At 49.9% G+C, this 18060-nt stretch overlaps 1 protein-coding gene across 1 annotated transcript in view; it reads left to right on the forward strand.

The window, feature by feature from the left end:
- LOC136620287 (complement factor H-like) overlaps nt 1-18060 on the forward strand; it is a 197029-nt gene that overhangs the window by 43261 nt on the left and 135708 nt on the right. The window contains exon 2 of the mRNA XM_066594988.1: nt 3136-3318. Coding sequence (XP_066451085.1) covers nt 3136-3318 — 183 coding nt within the window. The remainder of the gene's footprint in view (nt 1-3135; nt 3319-18060) is intronic.

Raw genomic sequence — 18060 nt, forward strand, 5'->3', positions numbered from 1 at the left:
ATCAGGTGTCTCTGTGAAAAACTGCCACACCTTTGAGCACCTTGACCTTTGCAGTGTGGCATGGCGCAAGGGGGCGCTTTGGGAAACAGTTGGTGGATTATTCGGTCTGGCCCTGCCTCTACCCCTGGCCACCGCACTGGCTCGGCCTGTGCCCACACCCTGACTTGGGCCTCCGCGTCCTCGCCCGCGTCCACGTCCTCTAGGCCTACCCCTACCCCTCAGCATGGTGTATTACCAGTAGTGCAGAAACAGAATGCTGTAATTAAATGTGCCACTTATTGGCCTGTGGTTGGAGGCTGACTTCGCTTACGGAACGCCAGGAAATAATTTTGCGCAAGCCTGCTGTAACACTTAGCTGGCTGCGTATGAATTAGGAGGACAACTACACCCAGCACAGACCCAGTACACTGAGGACAGTCACAGGCAGCCCAAATAGATTTTTTTCCCCAAATGTTTTTGGAAAGGCCCACTGCCTATATACACTGTATATGTCTTCTGTCCCTGCGTCACCACTACTGGCCCTGGAGTATGTAAAATAACTGCAGACTGTTGCACTGTGGACTGGAATACAGCGGTGATTTAACAGCCAACACAGAGCCAGGAAATAATTTTGTGCAAGCCTGCTGTAACACTTAGCTGGCTGCATATGAATTAGGAGGACAACTACACCCAGCACAGACCAAGTACACTGAGGACAGTCACAGGCAGCCCAAATAGATTTTTTTCCCCAAATGTTTTTGGAAAGGCCCACTGCCTACATACACTGTATATGTCTTCTGTCCCTGCGTCACCACTACTGGCCCTGGAGTATGTAAAATAACTGCAGACTGTTGCACTGTGGACTGGAATACAGCGGTGATTTAACAGCCAACACAGAGCCAGGAAATAATTTTATGCAAGCCTGCTGTAACACTTAGCTGGCTGCGTATGAATTAGGAGGACAACTACACCCAGCACAGACCCAGTACACTGAGGACAGTCACAGGCAGCCCAAATAGATTTTTTTCCCCAAATGTTTTTGCAAAGGCCCACTGCCTATATTCAATAAATATATGTCTTCTGTCCCTGCCTCACAATATATGTCTTCTGTCCCTGCCTCACAATATATGTCTTCTGTCCCTGCCTCACAATATATGTCTTCTGTCCCTGCCTCACAATATATGTCTTCTGTCCCTGCCTCACCACTACTGGCCCTGCACTATGTATAATTACTGCAGGGCGCAACGCTCTGCACGGCCGATATACAAAAAAAAAAAAAAATGTGCAAAAAGCAGCCTCCACAGTACTGCACACGGTTAGATGTGGCCCTAAGAAGGACCGTTGGGGTTCTTGAAGCCAAAAATACTCCTAACACTCTCCCTATAGCAGCTCCGGTACCAACAGCACTTTCCCTCCTCTATGTCAGAACAAATCTGTGGCGAGCCGCGGGAGGGGCCGATTTTTATACTCGGGTGACACCTGATCTCGCCAGCCCCTCACTGCAGGGGGGTGGTATAGGGCTTGAACGTCGCAGGGGAAAGTTGTAATGCCTTCCCTGTCTTTCTATTGGCCAGAAAAGCGCACTAACGTCTCAGAGATGAAAGTGAAAGTAACTCTAACATCGCGTGGTACTCGTCACGAGTAACGAGCATCTCGAACACGCTAATACTCGAACGAGTATCAAGCTCGGACGAGTACGTTCGCTCAACTCTAAACCCATCCTTAGACAGGTTGGTTTGCTTGACTACCAGAGTTGTACTAGTATTTTTCCTGTTATAAATTAGGCCTTCCTTCTGTGGCTATCTCCTTGAATGATTTTCTTTGCATGTACCAATGATCATGGTGAAAAAATTGACTGTATATCCTATTTTTGTCTATTTTCCGGGGCAAAAATAGGACATGCAATGTGCATTGCTCATGGACATAGGACAACACAGAGACAAGTGTCCATGTGCTGTTAGATGCGAGTTACACCCAAGTTTCTTGGGTGTGTGAGTTCAGCTGTAAGGGGGTAGCCCTGAACAGCACTCCCCCATACATAGCAGCAGCATCTTTGTGTAGCCCCGCCCCCTCACGGTCTGAGATGCCACTGGGAGAGCGAAGATAGTGAGGCCTGCTGGAGAGAGCACTGGGAAGTGCTATGTGTGTCCCTTCTCTGCCAGCCAAGAATCAGAGCCATGGAGGAGAAGAGAAGTAGCACACAGCAGCATAATATTAAAGCTTCTATGAGTCTGAAGGAGAGGGCTCAGGTCCTATCAGTGCTAATCACATTACTGCTATGTAGATCTGGCCCCACTGAAACGGTTATTGGAGGGTTGAAACCCGCCCCTCCCCAATAAGCTCGGGAAAGTGTGGAGCCACAGGTGCCCACTATAACTAATAAGGAGCTGCGTCACAGCTCCAGACTCAGGGCAGACAGTAGATGACGGGACACAGATGTGGCAGAGCTGAGCATCGTGGTAGCAGCCATTGCAAAGGGGTTGCACGGTGGACAGTTACCCCATGCTGGGGTGAACAGGTCCACAGTGCATGGGAGGAGAGGGAGTCTCCCTCCCCATAGTGCCGGAGAACACAGAGAAGTGAAAGCGAGTGTCTGAAGACGTATCATACAAGAATGAGTGGTTTATGGTTCCAGAGACAATGTTATATAAAATCACTGGCCAGGGTGGGGTAAATGGACTCATGGGACTATGATAATAGCACCATAGTTTAGGTTAGAGCACGGCTTTGCAAGGTTTAATGGTCCATATGACGTGTTATGTAAAGTATAATGCATAAACTTTAGAATGTAAAGTGTTGATGTGTGTTTATGACAGTACCCAGGATGTGTAATGGCACAGTGAGGCACATGACAGAGCAGCAGTATGGATCAGAGTAATGTATTTTGAGTAATGTAATGTGGAGTATTGAACCGCCAGCATAATGTGTGACGACCTCTGGAAATAATAGTGACATCTACGACGTGTATTGCATTCTGTGAGTAAGGACGCTGCTCCTAGGGGGCATTTGAGTTCAGGGCATGAAGTTATATAGCATTATTGACTCGCTGCTGAAAAGTTAGGAAATTCTTTCTTAGTTTCTTAATGAAGTAGATTTTTCTTAGCCTCCTAATGATACAGAGAAGACTTTATTTGATATCTATTTCTCTCATTGTAGATCGCTGTCCAAAGCCTGAGGGAATTGAAGGAGTTCAATTACAAGGTGAATGGAATGAAGAAACCTACCCACCTGGCACGGTGGCAAATTTTGCCTGCCTCCCAGGTTACACCCAGGATGGACCTATTAAAATGGCATGTGTTGAAGGCACTTGGTGGCCTATTGCGAAAAGTGAATGCAAAGGTAATTCAAATCTAAACTTTTTTTTTTTTTCCTTTCAATAATTTTTATTAGAGTTGTAGTTTTAGATTACAATACAGCATTAGGTAAATGATCTTGAACATCAACATTGCATATTATAAGTTACAGTCAAGTATATACCTTGTTTACACCGACTATGTTTGTTGACCTAAGCTTATACATTGGTATACATATTTGTTTCTCATTTAATAGTAAGTTGCATCGCAATGTTATATCCTTGCGGTAATGGGGTTAACTATACAGTGGTATGCATCTTGAGTCCATTGTACAGCAAATTTAGTGGTTGTTTACTGTGGTCTCTATTCCTCTCCTTGGTAGGATTATCAGTCGCACACCACATTTTGGTATTGTGTAGTCTTTGTATGGTGCCCTCTATTAATTATTTATAAATGCTATAACAGGTTTTAATTTGAAATGTTTTTTTTCTATATAGAGTGATTTCTGTTATCACAAGGGGTAAAGTAGGGAATGGTAACATAAAAGGGTAAACAAACAACAGATAACCTGGCATCTTTGTAGAAATTGAGCTTATTCGTTTATATATTTTTCCCAGAGTTCCAGCGCCTCCTTAAATTGACTTGTAGAATTATCACGAAAGGCCAACCATTTCTCATATGTATGTTGTTCTGTCATACGGACCTTGAACTCCCCTAATTCCGGGGGGGATGGGTTTTTCCAGTATTTTGCGATTAATGATTTTGCCGTTATTAATGAATGGGCTCTTAACATCTGTATAATATAAAGAAAACCAGCGATTTTGAGCATATTGCCTGGTCTACGGCCAGCATGTTATAGGAGCTGAACAGATTGATGTATAGTTTTGCGGAAGAAGAATCGTTATTGCTGGCAGTGTCAGACTGGGGTACCAAGGGCTTCCCAGTAGAACTGACTCTGGAAGCCCACTTTATAACCACATGCAAATATTTATCTTTAGGCCTTGTGCACACAACATTATGCCATACTGCATTATGCACTGTACTTGTGAGTCCTAATGCCCACGGCCGGGTCGGATTCTCACTGCGAAATATCACAGCAGAATCAGCCCCGGTGCCCTCAAAGAGACCCTATACTCACCTCTTTGGATCTGCGGCGAGAGTCTTGACCAGCCTGCCGGCGCACATGCGCAGTGCAGCGCATGACACGCCGGTGCTGGGAGGTGACACAATTTCCTGTGATACTTCCACTGTGCTCACAGCAGAAGTATCGCGGGATGGATGGCTTCCATTGACTGTGTTAGCGCAATTTTCGCTATTTGATATACTGTGTGTGCCAAATTAGATAGAAATAATGTACAGGCTAGGAGAGCCTTTCAAAGACCACACGTCTACATCATGTGTCCCAAAAATCCGTCTTTATTTAGGCGGGTAAAAGTTTAAATAAAGTTTCAACACAGGAAGTTGGGTAATTTAGGATACAGTTACATTATTTAGTGTGCTGATTGGTAATTATCAGAGGGAGGTATTTGTGAGGTAGCTGTGAGATCATTCACCCGGGAGGAGCTTCCCTTGAGCATGCTCTGTTCATTCTTCACTGGTTGTGCGAAGGAGATACTTCCTGTGTCTCTCTTACAGTCAGCCATTTCCTGTCCCTCCACACAAAGACATTCCTAGATAGGTTTCTGCCAGTTAGAACCAGTTTGACCAGTTTATGGACACAAAGCATTACTCCTTCAATTCTTGTGGAGGTGGGGGGGGGGTGATGTTCCCTCCCTCCGGAGGATTAGATAAGAGACACAATATAGCATCTTCACAGCTGACAACAGAAAATACAGACAAAATGGCGAACCTATCAGCCATCTTCCACAATTCCCTCCTTTTTTGTGGGTATTTTCATTCTCCTGGATAGTTTTTTCTTCCTATGTGTGTTCTTGGGGCTTTCCCAACCGCCTACAGGGGACCCTAGCTGTCACCTCCACCAAGGGAATGCCTCCTGCAAGGGTGACACCCCAAGCCACCGCCCTTTCACTGTCTCCTACCTTATCCCTTCCTACTGCTGGTTGATATCCAGGATAAGGAAAATACCTCACAACACATTACATTTTGCCAATGGTATTCTAGGTAGATGGCTCCTAAAAGATTGATCTTTTTCCGGTTTTCTGCATAAGCCATCTTGTTCATAGTTTAGATGACAAAACATGTCTATTGCGACCAGCTTACCAAGGTGTGATTTCAGGTTATATTGTTTGTTACTAGAGATGAGCGAGCACCAAAATGCTCGGGTGCTCGTTGCTCGAGTCGAACTTTCCGCGATGCTCGAGGGTTCGTTTCGAGTAACGAACCCCATTAAAGTCAATGGGCGACTCGAGCATTTTTGTATATCGCCGATGCTCGCTAAGGTTTTCATTTGTGAAAATCTGGGAAATTCACGAAAGTGATGGGAACGACACAGAAACGGATAGGGCAGGCGAGGGGCAACATGCTGGGCCGCATTTCATGTTCCCAGGTCCCACTATTAAGCTACAATAGCGGCAAGAGTGGGCCCCCCCCCCTAACAATTTTTACTTCGGACAAACCCTCATTAGTAAGCCACACTTTAGCTAAGCACCACACTACCTCCAACTAAGCACAAGCACTGCCTGCGGGACACCCCCCCCCCCCTGCCTCTTCTCCTGGGTTACATGCTGCCCAACCCCCCTGCACGACCCAGTGTCCACAGCGCACACCAAAGTGTCCCTGTGCAGCCTTCAGCTGCCCTCATGCCACACACTGGCCCCATAGCCACACCACCCTCATGTCTATTTATAAGTACGTCTGCCATGAGGAGCAACCGGAGGCACACACTGCAGAGGGTTGGCAGGGCCAGGAAGTGATGCTCTTTAAATGGGGCGGGGCCATAGCCCACAATGCTGTACAGAAGCAATGAGAAATCCAATCCTGTGCTACCTCCGTCAGGAGCTGCAAACATGGGCATAGCAATGGGGAATCCATGTGCCACACAGTATTCATTCTGTCAAGGTGTCGCATAGCTCAATCGACACTGCAAGGGGAAAGCCGTCTGCGCTCTGCCCCCTACCCAAGTCAGTCAGTGTCTTTGTGCCAGACAGGTCAAACACCGCGATGGGAAGTTTGCACCAACAGCATAGGTGGGTCCTAGGAAACCCAAGGCATGAACAAAAAATTGATCTGAGCAGCCAAACATGGCAGACTTGCACCGTGCCCACGGCATAGGCCTCGGCCCACAGATTCAGCAATCCTAGGCAGGAAGCGGACTTTCACTGCACCCAGGACATAGGCCTCTGTACAAACCCTCAGCAATCGTGGGCCAACAGCGGACTCCAATGCTAGCGTAGCTGTGTACATCTCATTAGCGCTTTATTGCTCCTGTAGTTTGTCCCAATGCAGTGCCCCGGATAGAGCTAACGTCAGATTAAATACAGGTGGGCTTTGGCCCACACTGCATGCCCCAGTCAGACTGTTTTTTTTTTATAAGTATACACAGGCAGGTACAACTCCCTAATGTGAAGTCCGTGTGGTCCCACAGCATGGGTGCATCCCAGGAAGCCACCGGCGGTACATAAATAAATCCCATTGCATTGCCCAGCACAGCTGAGGTAACGTCAGATTAAATACCGGTGGGTTTTGGCCCACACTGTATGCCCTAGTCAGACTGGGGTTCTTTATAAGTAGACACATGCAGTTTCAACTCCATGTGGACCGACAGCATGGGTGGGTCCCAGGAAGCCACCGGCGGTACATCAATAAATCCCATTGCATTGCCCATCACAGCTGAGGTAACGTCAGATTAAATGCAGGTGGTCTTCGGCCCACACTGCATGCCCCAGCCTGACCGGGGTTTTTAACACATAGACACAGGCAGGTACAAATCCCTTTTGTGAAGTCCCTGTGGACCGACAGCATGGGTGGCTCCCTGAAACCCACCAGCGGTACATAATTAAATCCCATTGCATTGCCCAGCATAGCTGAGGTAACGTCAGATTAAATGCAGGTGGGCTTCAGCCCACACTGCATGCCCCAATCAGACTGGTGTTCTTTATAAGTAGACACATGCAGTTACAACTCCGTGTGGACCGACAGAATGGGTGGGTCCCAGGAAGCCACCGGCGGTACATAAATAAATCCCATTGCATTGCCCAGCACAGCTGAGGTAACGTCAGATTAAATGCAGGTGGGCTTCGGCCCACACTGCATGCCCCAGCCTGACCGGGTTATTTAATTCATAGACACAGGCAGGTACAAATCCCCTATGTGAAGTCCCTGTGGACCGACAGCATGGGTGGCTCCCTGGAACCCACCGGCGGTACATAAATCCCATTGCAGTGCCCTGGACAGCAGAGCTAGTGTCAGATTAAATACAGGTGGGCTTCGGCCAAGAATGTTTTCATTGTTGGAGGAGGAGGACGGGGATGTTTTTGAGGCAGTACGTGTCCTGTCCCAGTGTCCGTGGTTATATGCACCTTACCAGTAACCGCGTTGGTGGGATAGTGGTCGCGACTGTGGACTTATTATCGCGGTTTTATTCTGTTGGTTTTCGGAATGTGGCCAGGATTAAGTGGGCCGCGGTGCGGGGCTTTCTTATTGTGTCGTTTAAGGTGAAATTCTTGGACTGCCGCCAGATGAACCACTGCGAAAGCATTTGCCAAGAATGTTTTCATTGTTGGAGGTGGAGGACAGGGATGTTTTTGAGGCAGTACGTTTCCTATCCCCGTGTACGTGGTTATATGCACCTTCCCAGTAACCGCGTTGGTGGGATGGTGGTCGCGACTGTGGACCTATTAGCGCGGTTTTATTCCGTTGGTTTTCGGAATGCAGCCAGGATTAAGTGGGCTGTGGTGGGGGGCTTTCTTATTGTGTCGTTTAAGGTGAAATTCTTGGACTGCCGCCAGACGGACCACTGCGAAAGCATTTGCCAAGAATGTTTTCATTGTTGGAGGAGGAGGACGGGGAAGATTTTGAGGCAGTACGTGTCCTGTGTCCGTGGTTATATGCACCTTCCCAGTGACCGCGTCGCTGAAAAGTTGTCGCGCCTGGGGAACCTAGTAGCACGGCCTCGCCACCATCATGTCTTTGGGAAGCCTCCATTTCCACTACTCTGTAACATTGCAGTAGCAGCAGTATAGGCAGAGCCGAGAATTAGTAACATTTCAGTGGTAAGAGTATGCACAAACCTCTGTAACATTTAATTGGCAGCAGTGACAACAGACCCCACTAACATTTCATTTGCAGCAGTATACACAGACCCCAGTAACATTTCAGTAGTATCTGTATAGACAGACCCCAGTAACAGTTCAGTAGTATAAGTCTAGACAGACCCCAGTAACATTTCAGTTCCAGCAGGATTGACAGACCCCAGTAACATTTCAGTAGTATCAGTTGTGACATGCCCCAGTCACATTTCAGTTCCAGCAGTGCAGATAGACCCCAGTAACATTTCAGTTCCAGCAGTTCACTGATAGACAACTGTGTCTCATCGTCATCGTCCTCCTCACCCACTGAAAGCTCTTGAGACAGTTGCCGGAAGTCCCCAGCCTCATCCCCCGGACCCCGGGAACTTTCCAAAGGTTGGGCATCGGTCACGATAAACTCCTCCAGTGGGAGAGGAACCATTGCTGCCCAATCTGGGCAGGGGCCCGAGAACAGTTCCTGGGAGTCTGCCTGCTCCTCAGAATGTGTCATTTTCATGGAGTGAGGAGGCTGGGAGGAAGGAGGAGCAGCAGCCAGAGGATTCAGAGTTGCAGCAGTGGACGGCGTAGAAGACTGGGTGGTCGATAGATTGCTGGATGCACTTTCTGCCATCCACGACAGGACCTGCTCACACTGCTCATTTTTTAATAAAGGTCTACGACGTGGACCCAAAAATTGCGATATGAAGCTGGGGACCCCAGAAACTGTCCTCTCTCCTACTCCCGCAGCAGCCGGCTGCAATTCACCTTGATCAGGAACTCGTCCTATGCCCACACCCTCACTTGGGACTCCGCGTCCTCGACCGTGTCCACGTCCTCTGCCCCTACCCCTACCCCTCAGCATGCTGGATTAAGAATCGAGCAGAGACAGAGCGGTGTAAAAATGTCTGTAAATTATTGCCACGCAGTTGGTGGCTGCCAGCGGTAATATAACGCTAAATGAAGCCAGAGATAAATTATAAGGAAGGCTGCATGCAGGCTAGGCTGTGAAACTACGCAGTTTGGATGGGCGTGAAGTCCCACAGGCCACGCAGGCAAATGCATTGGGTAAGCCTTAGCCATAAAAAGGAATTAAAAAAAAAAATCTCCTTATTTTACTCTGCAATGCAGGCTGAGGCTAGGCAGTGTGTATTGCACTTTCAATCTATGCGCGTCGGGCAGACCGTGAACGTCTGAGACAGCACACGTATAACAGAGCGTTGTAGAAGATGTGTGGTTTCTTGGCATACACTTAGAGGCAGAGTGAACTGAGGCGACGCAAGGTGCGGACAGAAAAATGTTTAAATGAAGGCTGCACGCAGGCTAGGCTGTGCAATACAGAGGTACTACAACTCCCAGCAACGACGGAGTTAAATGCACACGGTCGCAGGTTGCCCTAAGAAGAACCATTGGGGTACTTGTAGACAGGATTCTACACTACCACTGTCCCTGCCTGACCAATACTGCCCCTATACTCAAGTACAGACTGCAGTCTGAGAACGCTACAGCCTGCAAGCCTGATATACATAAAAAAAAAAATGTGCAAAACTGCTCACCGCAGCCACAACAGTAATGCACTAGCTGAGCTGTGGCCCTAAGAAGGGCCGTTGTGGTTCTTGAAGACGCTAACACTGTCCCTATAGCAGCAGAAGCATCCGCAGCACTTTCCCTGATCTCTTTTAGCGTGTGTCTGTGCGAGCCGCGGGCGGGGCAGATTTAAATACTCGGGGGTCACTTGATCTCACCAGCCACTCACTGCAGGGGGGTGGGATAGGGCTGGAACGTCACAGGAGGAAGTTGTAATGGCTTCCCTGTGTTTCTACTGGCCAGAAAAGGGCGCACATTTCTCAGGGAAGGAAATGTAATGGAGTCGAGTGACGTGTGGTGCTCGCCTCGAGTAACGAGCATCTTGAACACCCTAATGCTCGAACGAGCATCAAGCTCGGACGAGTGCGCTCGCTCATCTCTATTTGTTACATGTTAACTAAAGATGAGCGAACACCAAAATGTTCGGGTTCGCGTTATTCGAAACGAACTTCCCGCGATGTTCGGGTGTTCGTTTCGAATAACGAACCCCATTAAAGTCAATGGGCGACTCGAGCATTTTTGTTTATCGCCGATGCTCGCTAAGGTTTTCATGTGTGAAAATCTTGGCAATTCAAGAAAATGATGGGAACGACACAGCAACGGATAGGGCAGGCGAGGGGCTACATGTTGGGCTGCATCTCAAGTTCACAGGTCCCACTATTAAGCCACAATAGCGGCAAGAGTGAGACCCCCCCCCCCCCCCCCCCGCACTGTCAGCATAACGATCGTTCTCCTCTGCCACAGCTGTAACAGCTGTGGCAGAGAAGAACGATGTTAGCCCATTGAATTCAGTGGAGCCGACAATACAGCCGACTCCACTGAATGCAATGGGCTGCCGGCGATCGCGGGATGAATTGTCGGAAAGGGGTTAAATATATAAGCCCTTCCCTGCAATTCATCCAGAAATGTGTAAAAATAAAAAATATATATATACTCACCTGGTGCCGGCAGACGGAGTTCAGCGCGGCAGGCTGCAGTTCTCCTGAACTGCTCTGAACAGCTGTGAGTAGTATTCAGCAGCCGGGGATTTAAAATCCCCGCCTGCTGAATAAGATGCATCTGATTGGTCACAGCCTGACCAATCAGAGGCCAGCCCTAACTCACACCCATTCATGAACTGCAGCCTGCCGCGCTGAACTCCGTCTGCCGGCACCAGGTGAGTATATATATATTTTTTATTTTTACACATTTCTGGATGAATTGCAGGGAAGGGCTTATATATTTAACCCCTTTCCGACAATTCATCCCGCGATCGCCGGCAGCCCATTGCATTCAGTGGAGTCGGCTGTATTGACGGCTCCACTGAATTCAATGGGCTAACATCGTTCTTCTCTGCCACAGCTGTTACAGCTGTGGCAGAGGAGAACGATCGTTATGCTGACAGTGCGGGGGGAGGGGTCTCACTCTTGCCGCTATTGTGGCTTAATAGTGGGACCTGTGAACTTGAGATGCAGCCCAACATGTAGCCCCTCGCCTGCCCTATCCGTTGCTGTGTCGTTCCCATCATTTTCTTGAATTGCCAAGATTTTCACACATGAAAACCTTAGCGAGCATCGGCGAAATACAAAAATGTTCCGGTCGCCCATTGACTTCAATGGGGTTCGTTATTCGAAACCAACACCCGAACATCGCGGGAAGTTCGTTTCGAATAACGCGAACCCGAACATTTTGGTGTTCGCTCATCTTTATTAACTACTGGTTTACTAAGGGACTAGTAACCCTGATACCATTTGGGATATACTCAATTTCTGGCATCAAAAATGTAATTTTTTTTTTTTTCCAAAAGTAACGATCTTCACTAGAGATGAGCGAACGTACTCGTCCGAGCTTAATACTCGTTCGAGTATTAGCGTGTTCAAGATGCTCGTTACTCGTAACGAGTACCACGCGATGTTCGGGTTACTTTCACTTTCATCTCTGAGACGTTAGCGCGCTTTTCTGGCCAATTGAAAGACAGGGAAGGCATTACAACTTCCCCCTGCGAGGTTCAAGCCCTATACCACCCCCCTGCAGTGAGTGGCTGGCGAGATCAGGTGTCACCTGAGTATAAAAATCGGCCCCTCCCGCGGCTCGCCACAGATGCGTTCTGACATAGCTGAAGGAAAGTGCTATCGTGTTGGAGCTGCTATAGGGAGAGTGTTAGGAGTTATTGTAGGCTTCAAGAACCCCAACGGTCCTTCTTAGGGCCACATCTAACCGTGTGCAGTACTGTGGAGGCTGCTTTTTGCAGTGGTGCACATTTTTTTTTTTGTATATCGGCGGTGCAGAGCATTGCGCCCTGCAGTAATACTCCAGGGACAGAAGTGCTTAGGCAGGGAGAGCATTAGGAGTATTTTAGGTTTAAGAACCCCAACGGTCCTTCTTAGGGCCACATCTAACCGTGTGCAGTACTGTGGAGGCTGCTTTTTGCAGTGGTGCACATTTTTTTTTTTTTTTGGTATATCGGCCGTGCAGAGCATTGCGCCCTGCAGTAATACTCCAGGGACAGAAGTGCGTAGGCAGGGAGAGCGTTAGGAGTATTTTAGGCTTCAAGAACCCCAACGGTCCTTCTTAGGGCCACATCTAACCGTGTGCAGTACTGTGGAGGCTGCTTTTTGCAGTGGTGCACATTTTTTTTTTGGTATATCGGCGGTGCAGAGCATTGCGCCCTGCAGTAATACTCCAGGGACAGAAGTGCTTAGGCAGGGAGAGCATTAGGAGTATTTTAGGCTTTAAGAACCCCAACGGTCCTTCTTAGGGCCACATCTAACCGTGTGCAGTACTGTGGAGGCTGCTTTTTGCAGTGGTGCACATTTTTTTTTTTTTTTGGTATATCGGCCGTGCAGAGCATTGCGCCCTGCAGTAATACTCCAGGGACAGAAGTGCGTAGGCAGGGAGAGCGTTAGGAGTATTTTAGGCTTCAAGAACCCCAACGGTCCTTCTTAGGGCCACATCTAACCGTGTGCAGTACTGTGGAGGCTGCTTTTTGCAGTGGTGCACATTTTTTTTTTTTTGGTATATCGGCCGTGCAGAGCATTGCACCCTGCAGTAATACTCCAGGGACAGAAGTGCGTAGGCAGGGACAGAAGACATATTAATATTATTGATTGAATATAGGCAGTGGGCCTTTGCTAAAAAAATTTGGGCAAAAAATCTATTTGGCCTGCCTGTCACTGTGCTCAGTGTTTTGGGTCTGTGTGTGCTGGGTGTAGTAGTTCTACAAAATCATACGCAGCCAGCTAAGTGTTACAGCAGGCTTGCGCCAAATTATTTCCTGGCTCTGTCTGGGCTCTGAAATCACCGCTGTGTTGCAGTTGACAGTGCAACACTCTGCAGTTCTGTGACATACTCCAGGGACAGAAGTGTGGAGGCAGGGACAGAAGACATATTCATTGAATATAGGCAGTGTGCCTTTTCTAAAAAATATTGGGCAAAAAATCTATTTGGCCTGCCTGTGACTGTGCTCAGTGATCTGGGTCTGTCTGTGCTGGGTGTAGTAGTTCTACAAAATCATACGCAGCCAGCTAAGTGTTACAGCAGGCTTGCGCCAAATTATTTCCTGGCGTTCCGTAAACGAAGTCAGCCTCCAACCACAGGCCAATAAGCGGCACATTTAATTACAGCGTTCTGTTTCTGCACTACTGGTAATACAGCATGCTGAGGGGTAGGGGTAGACCTAGAGGATGTGGACGCGGGCGAGGACGCCGAGGCCCAAGTCAGGGTGTGGGCACAGGCCGAGCCAGTGCATTGGCCAGGGGTAGAGGCAGGGCCAGACCGAATAATCCACCAACTGTTTCCCAAACCGCCCCCCTCGCGCCATGCCACCCTGAAGAGGTCAAGGTGCTCTACGGTGTGGCAGTTTTTCACAGAGACGCCTGACGACCGACGAACAGTGGTGTGCAACCTTTGTCGCGCCAAGATCAGCTGGGGAGGCACCACCACCAGCATGCGCAGGCATATGATGGCCAAGCACCCCACAAGGTGGGACGATGCCCGTTCACCGCCTCCGGTTTGCACCACTGCCTCTCCCCCTGTGCCCCAACCTGCCACTGAGATCCAACCCCCCTCTCAGGACACAGGCACTACCGTCTCCTGGCCTGCACCCACACCCTCACCTCCGCTGTCCTCGGCCCCATCCAGCAATGTCTCTCAGCGCAGCGTCCAGACGTCGCTAGCGCCACTGTTTGAGCGCGAGCGCAAGTACGCCGCCACGCACCCGCACGCTCAAGCGTTAAACATGCACATTGCCAAATTGATCAGCCTTAAGATGCTGCCGTATAGGCTTGTGGAAACGGAGGCTTTCAAAAGCATGATGGCGGCGGCGGCCTCGCGCTACTCGGTTCCCAGTCGCCACTACTTTTCCCGATGTGCCGCCCCAGGCCTGCACGACCACGTCTCCCGCAACATTGTACGCGCCCTCACCAACGCGGTTACTGCCAAGGTCCACTTAACAACAGACACGTGGACAAGCACAGGCGGGCAGGGCCACTATATCTCCCTGTCGGCACATTGGGTGAATTTAGTGGAGGCTGGGACAGAGTCAGAGCCTGGGACCGCTCACGTCTTACCCACCCCCAGAATTGCGGGCCCCAGCTCGGTGGTGGTATCTGCGGCGGTGTATGCTTCCTCCACTAAACCACCCTCCTCCTCCTATGCAACCTCTGTCTCGCAATCAAGATGTGTCAGCAGCAGCACGTCGCCAGCAGTCGGTGTCACGCGGCGTGGCAGCACAGCGGTGGGCAAGCGTCAGCAGGCCGTGCTGAAACTACTCAGCTTAGGAGAGAAGAGGCACACGGCCCACGAACTGCTGCAGGGTCAGACAGAGCAGACCGACCACTGGCTTGCGCCGCTGAGCCTCCAACCGGGCATGGTCGTGTGTGACAACGGCCGTAACCTGGTGGCGGCTCTGCAGCTCGGCAGCCTCACGCACGTGCCATGCCTGGCCCACATCTTTAATTTGGTGGTTCAGCGCTTTCAGAAAAGCTACCCACACTTGTCATACCTGCTCGGAAAGGTGCGCCAGCTCTACGCACATTTCCGCAAGTCCCAATCGGACGCTGCCACCCTGCGTACCCTGCAACATCGGTCTAATCTGCCAGTGCACCGACTGCTGTGCGACGTGCCCACACGATGGAACTCTACGCTCCACATGTTGGCCAGGCTCTATAAGCAGCGTAGAGCTATTGTGGAATACCAACTCCAACATGGGCAGCGTAGTGGGAGTCAGCCTCCTCAATTATTTACAGAAGAGTGGGCCTGGTTGGCAGCCATCTGCCAGGTCCTTGGAAACTTTGAGGAGTCTACCCAGATGCTGAGCGGGGATGCTGCAATCATTAGCGTCACCATTCCTCTGCTATGCCTCTTGAGAAGTTCCCTGCAAAGCATAAAGGCAGACGCTTTGGAATCGGAAACGGAGGCGGGGGAAGACAGTATGTCGCTGGATAGTCAGAGCAACCTCATGTCTATATCTCAGCGCGTTGAGGAGGAGGGGGAGGAGCATGAGGAGGAGGGGGAAGAGACAGCTTGGCCCACTGCTGAGGGGACAGATGCTGCTTGCCTGTTATCCTTTCAGCGTGTATGGCCAGAGGAGGAGGAGGAGGAGGAGGGGGAGGAGCATGAGGAGGAGGGGGAAGAGACAGCTTGGCCCACTGCTGAGGGTACAGATGCAGCTTGCCTGTCATCCTTTCAGCGTGTATGGCCAGAGGAGGAGGAGGAGGAGGAGGATCCTGAAAGTGATCTTCCGAGTGAGGACAGCCATGTGTTGCATACAGGTACCCTGGCACACATGGCTGACTTCATGTTAGGATGCCTTTCTCGTGACCCTCGCGTTACACGCATTCTGGCCACTATGGATTACTGGGTGTACACACTGCTCGACCCACGGTATAAGGAGAGCCCTTCGACTCTCATTCCCGAAGAGGAAAGGGGTTCGAGAATGATGCTATACCACAGGGCGCTGGTGGACAAACTGATGGTAAACTTCCCATCCGACAGCGCTAGTGGCCGAAGGCGCATTTCCGCGGGCCAGGTAGCAGGGGAGGCGCAGAGATCAGGCAGCAGGTACAGCGCAGGCAGGGGAACATTCTCCAAGGCCTTTGCCAGCTTTATGGCTCCCAGGCAAGACTGTGACATCGGTCCCCAGTCAAGGCTGAGTTGGCGGGAGCACTGTAAAAGGATGGTGAGGGAGTACGTAGCCGATCGCACGACCATCCTCGGTGACGCCTCTGCCCCCTACAACTACTGGGTGTCGAAGCTGGACACGTGGCCTGAACTCGCGCTGTATGCCCTGGAGGTGCTTGCTTGTCCTGCGGCTAGCGTCTTGTCAGAGAGTGTGTTTAGTGTGGCTGGGGGAATCATCACGGATAAGCGTACCCACCTGTCAACCGACAGTGCCGACAGGCTTACACTCATCAAGATGAACAAAGCCTGGATTTCCCCAGACTTCTCTTCTCCACCAGCGGACAGCAGCGATACCTAAGCAATACGTAGGCTGCACCCGCGGATGGAAGCATCGTTCTCTATCACCATCAAAAACGGGGACATTTTTGCTTCATCAATCTGTGTATAATATTCCTACTCCTCCTCCTGCTCCTCCTCCTGAAACCTCACGTAATCACGCCGAACGGGCAATTTTTCTTAGGCCCACAAGGCTCAGTCATATAATTTTTCTAAACAATTTTTATACGTTTCAATGTTCATTAAAGCATTAAAACTTTCACCTCAACCAATTTTTATTTTTTTCACTGGGCTGCCTCCAGGCCTAGTTACCAATTAAGCCACATTAACCAAAGCGATTAATGGGTTTCACCTGCCCTCTTGGTTGGGCATGGGCAATTTTTCTCAGGTACAATAGTACTGTTGGTACACCAATTTTTGGGGGCCCTCGCCTACAGTGTAATCAAATTGATTTTTTGCCCACCTGCATTACAGCTCACGTAACATCAGCTGTGTTGGGCACTGCAATGGGATATATGTATGTACCGCTGGTGGGCTCCAGGGAGCCACCCATGCTGTGGGTGCACAGGGATTTGTAACTGCATGTGTCCACTTCTAAAGAACCCCGGTCTGACTGGGGCATGCAGTGTGGGCCGAAGCCCACCTGCATTAAACATGAATTTATTACCTCAGCTGTGATGGGCAATGCAATGGGATATATTTATCTACCGCCGGTGGGTTCCAGGGAGCCACCCATGCTGTCGGTCCACACGAAGTTGTAACTACATGTGTCCACTTCTAAAGAACCCCAGTCTGACTGGGGCATGCAGTGTGGGCCGAAGACCACCTGCATTAAACATGAATTTATTACCTCAGCTGTGATGGGCAATGCAATGGGATATATTTATGTACCGCCGGTGGCTTCCTGGCACCCACCCATGCTGTCGGTCCACACGGAGTTGTAACTGCATGTGTCCACTTCTAAAGAACCCCAGTCTGACTGGGGCATGCAGTGTGGGCCGAAGCCCACCTGCATTAAACATGAATTTATTACCTCAGCTGTGATGGGCAATGCAATGGGATATATTTATGTACCGCCGGTGGGTTCCAGGGAGCCACCCATGCTGTGGGTCCACAGGGAGTTGTAACTGCATGTGTCCACTTCTAAAGAACCCCAGTCTGACTGGGGCATGCAGTGTGGGCCGAAGCCCACCTGCATTAAACATGACATTATTACCTCAGCTGTGATGGGCAATGCAATGGGATATATTTATGTACAGCCGGTGGGTTCCAGGGAGCCACCCATGCTGTGGGTGCACACGGAATTCCCATTGCGGAGTTGTACCTGCCTGTGACTATTTATAAAAAAACGCGGTCTGACTGGGGCATGTAGACACCTCGACAGAATGAATAGTGTGTGGCACATAGGTTCCCCATTGCTATGCCCACGTGTGCAGCTCCAGATGGAGGTGGCACAGGATTGCATTTCTCATTGCTTCTGTGCAGCATTGTGGACTATCGCCCCGCCCATTTTAAAGAGGGTCGCTGCCTAGCCGTGCCAACCCTCTGCAGTGTGTGCCTGCGGTTCCTCCTCATGGCAGATG

Source organism: Eleutherodactylus coqui, chromosome 3 (genome assembly GCF_035609145.1).
Source record: "Eleutherodactylus coqui strain aEleCoq1 chromosome 3, aEleCoq1.hap1, whole genome shotgun sequence".
NCBI lineage: Eukaryota > Metazoa > Chordata > Amphibia > Anura > Eleutherodactylidae > Eleutherodactylus > Eleutherodactylus coqui.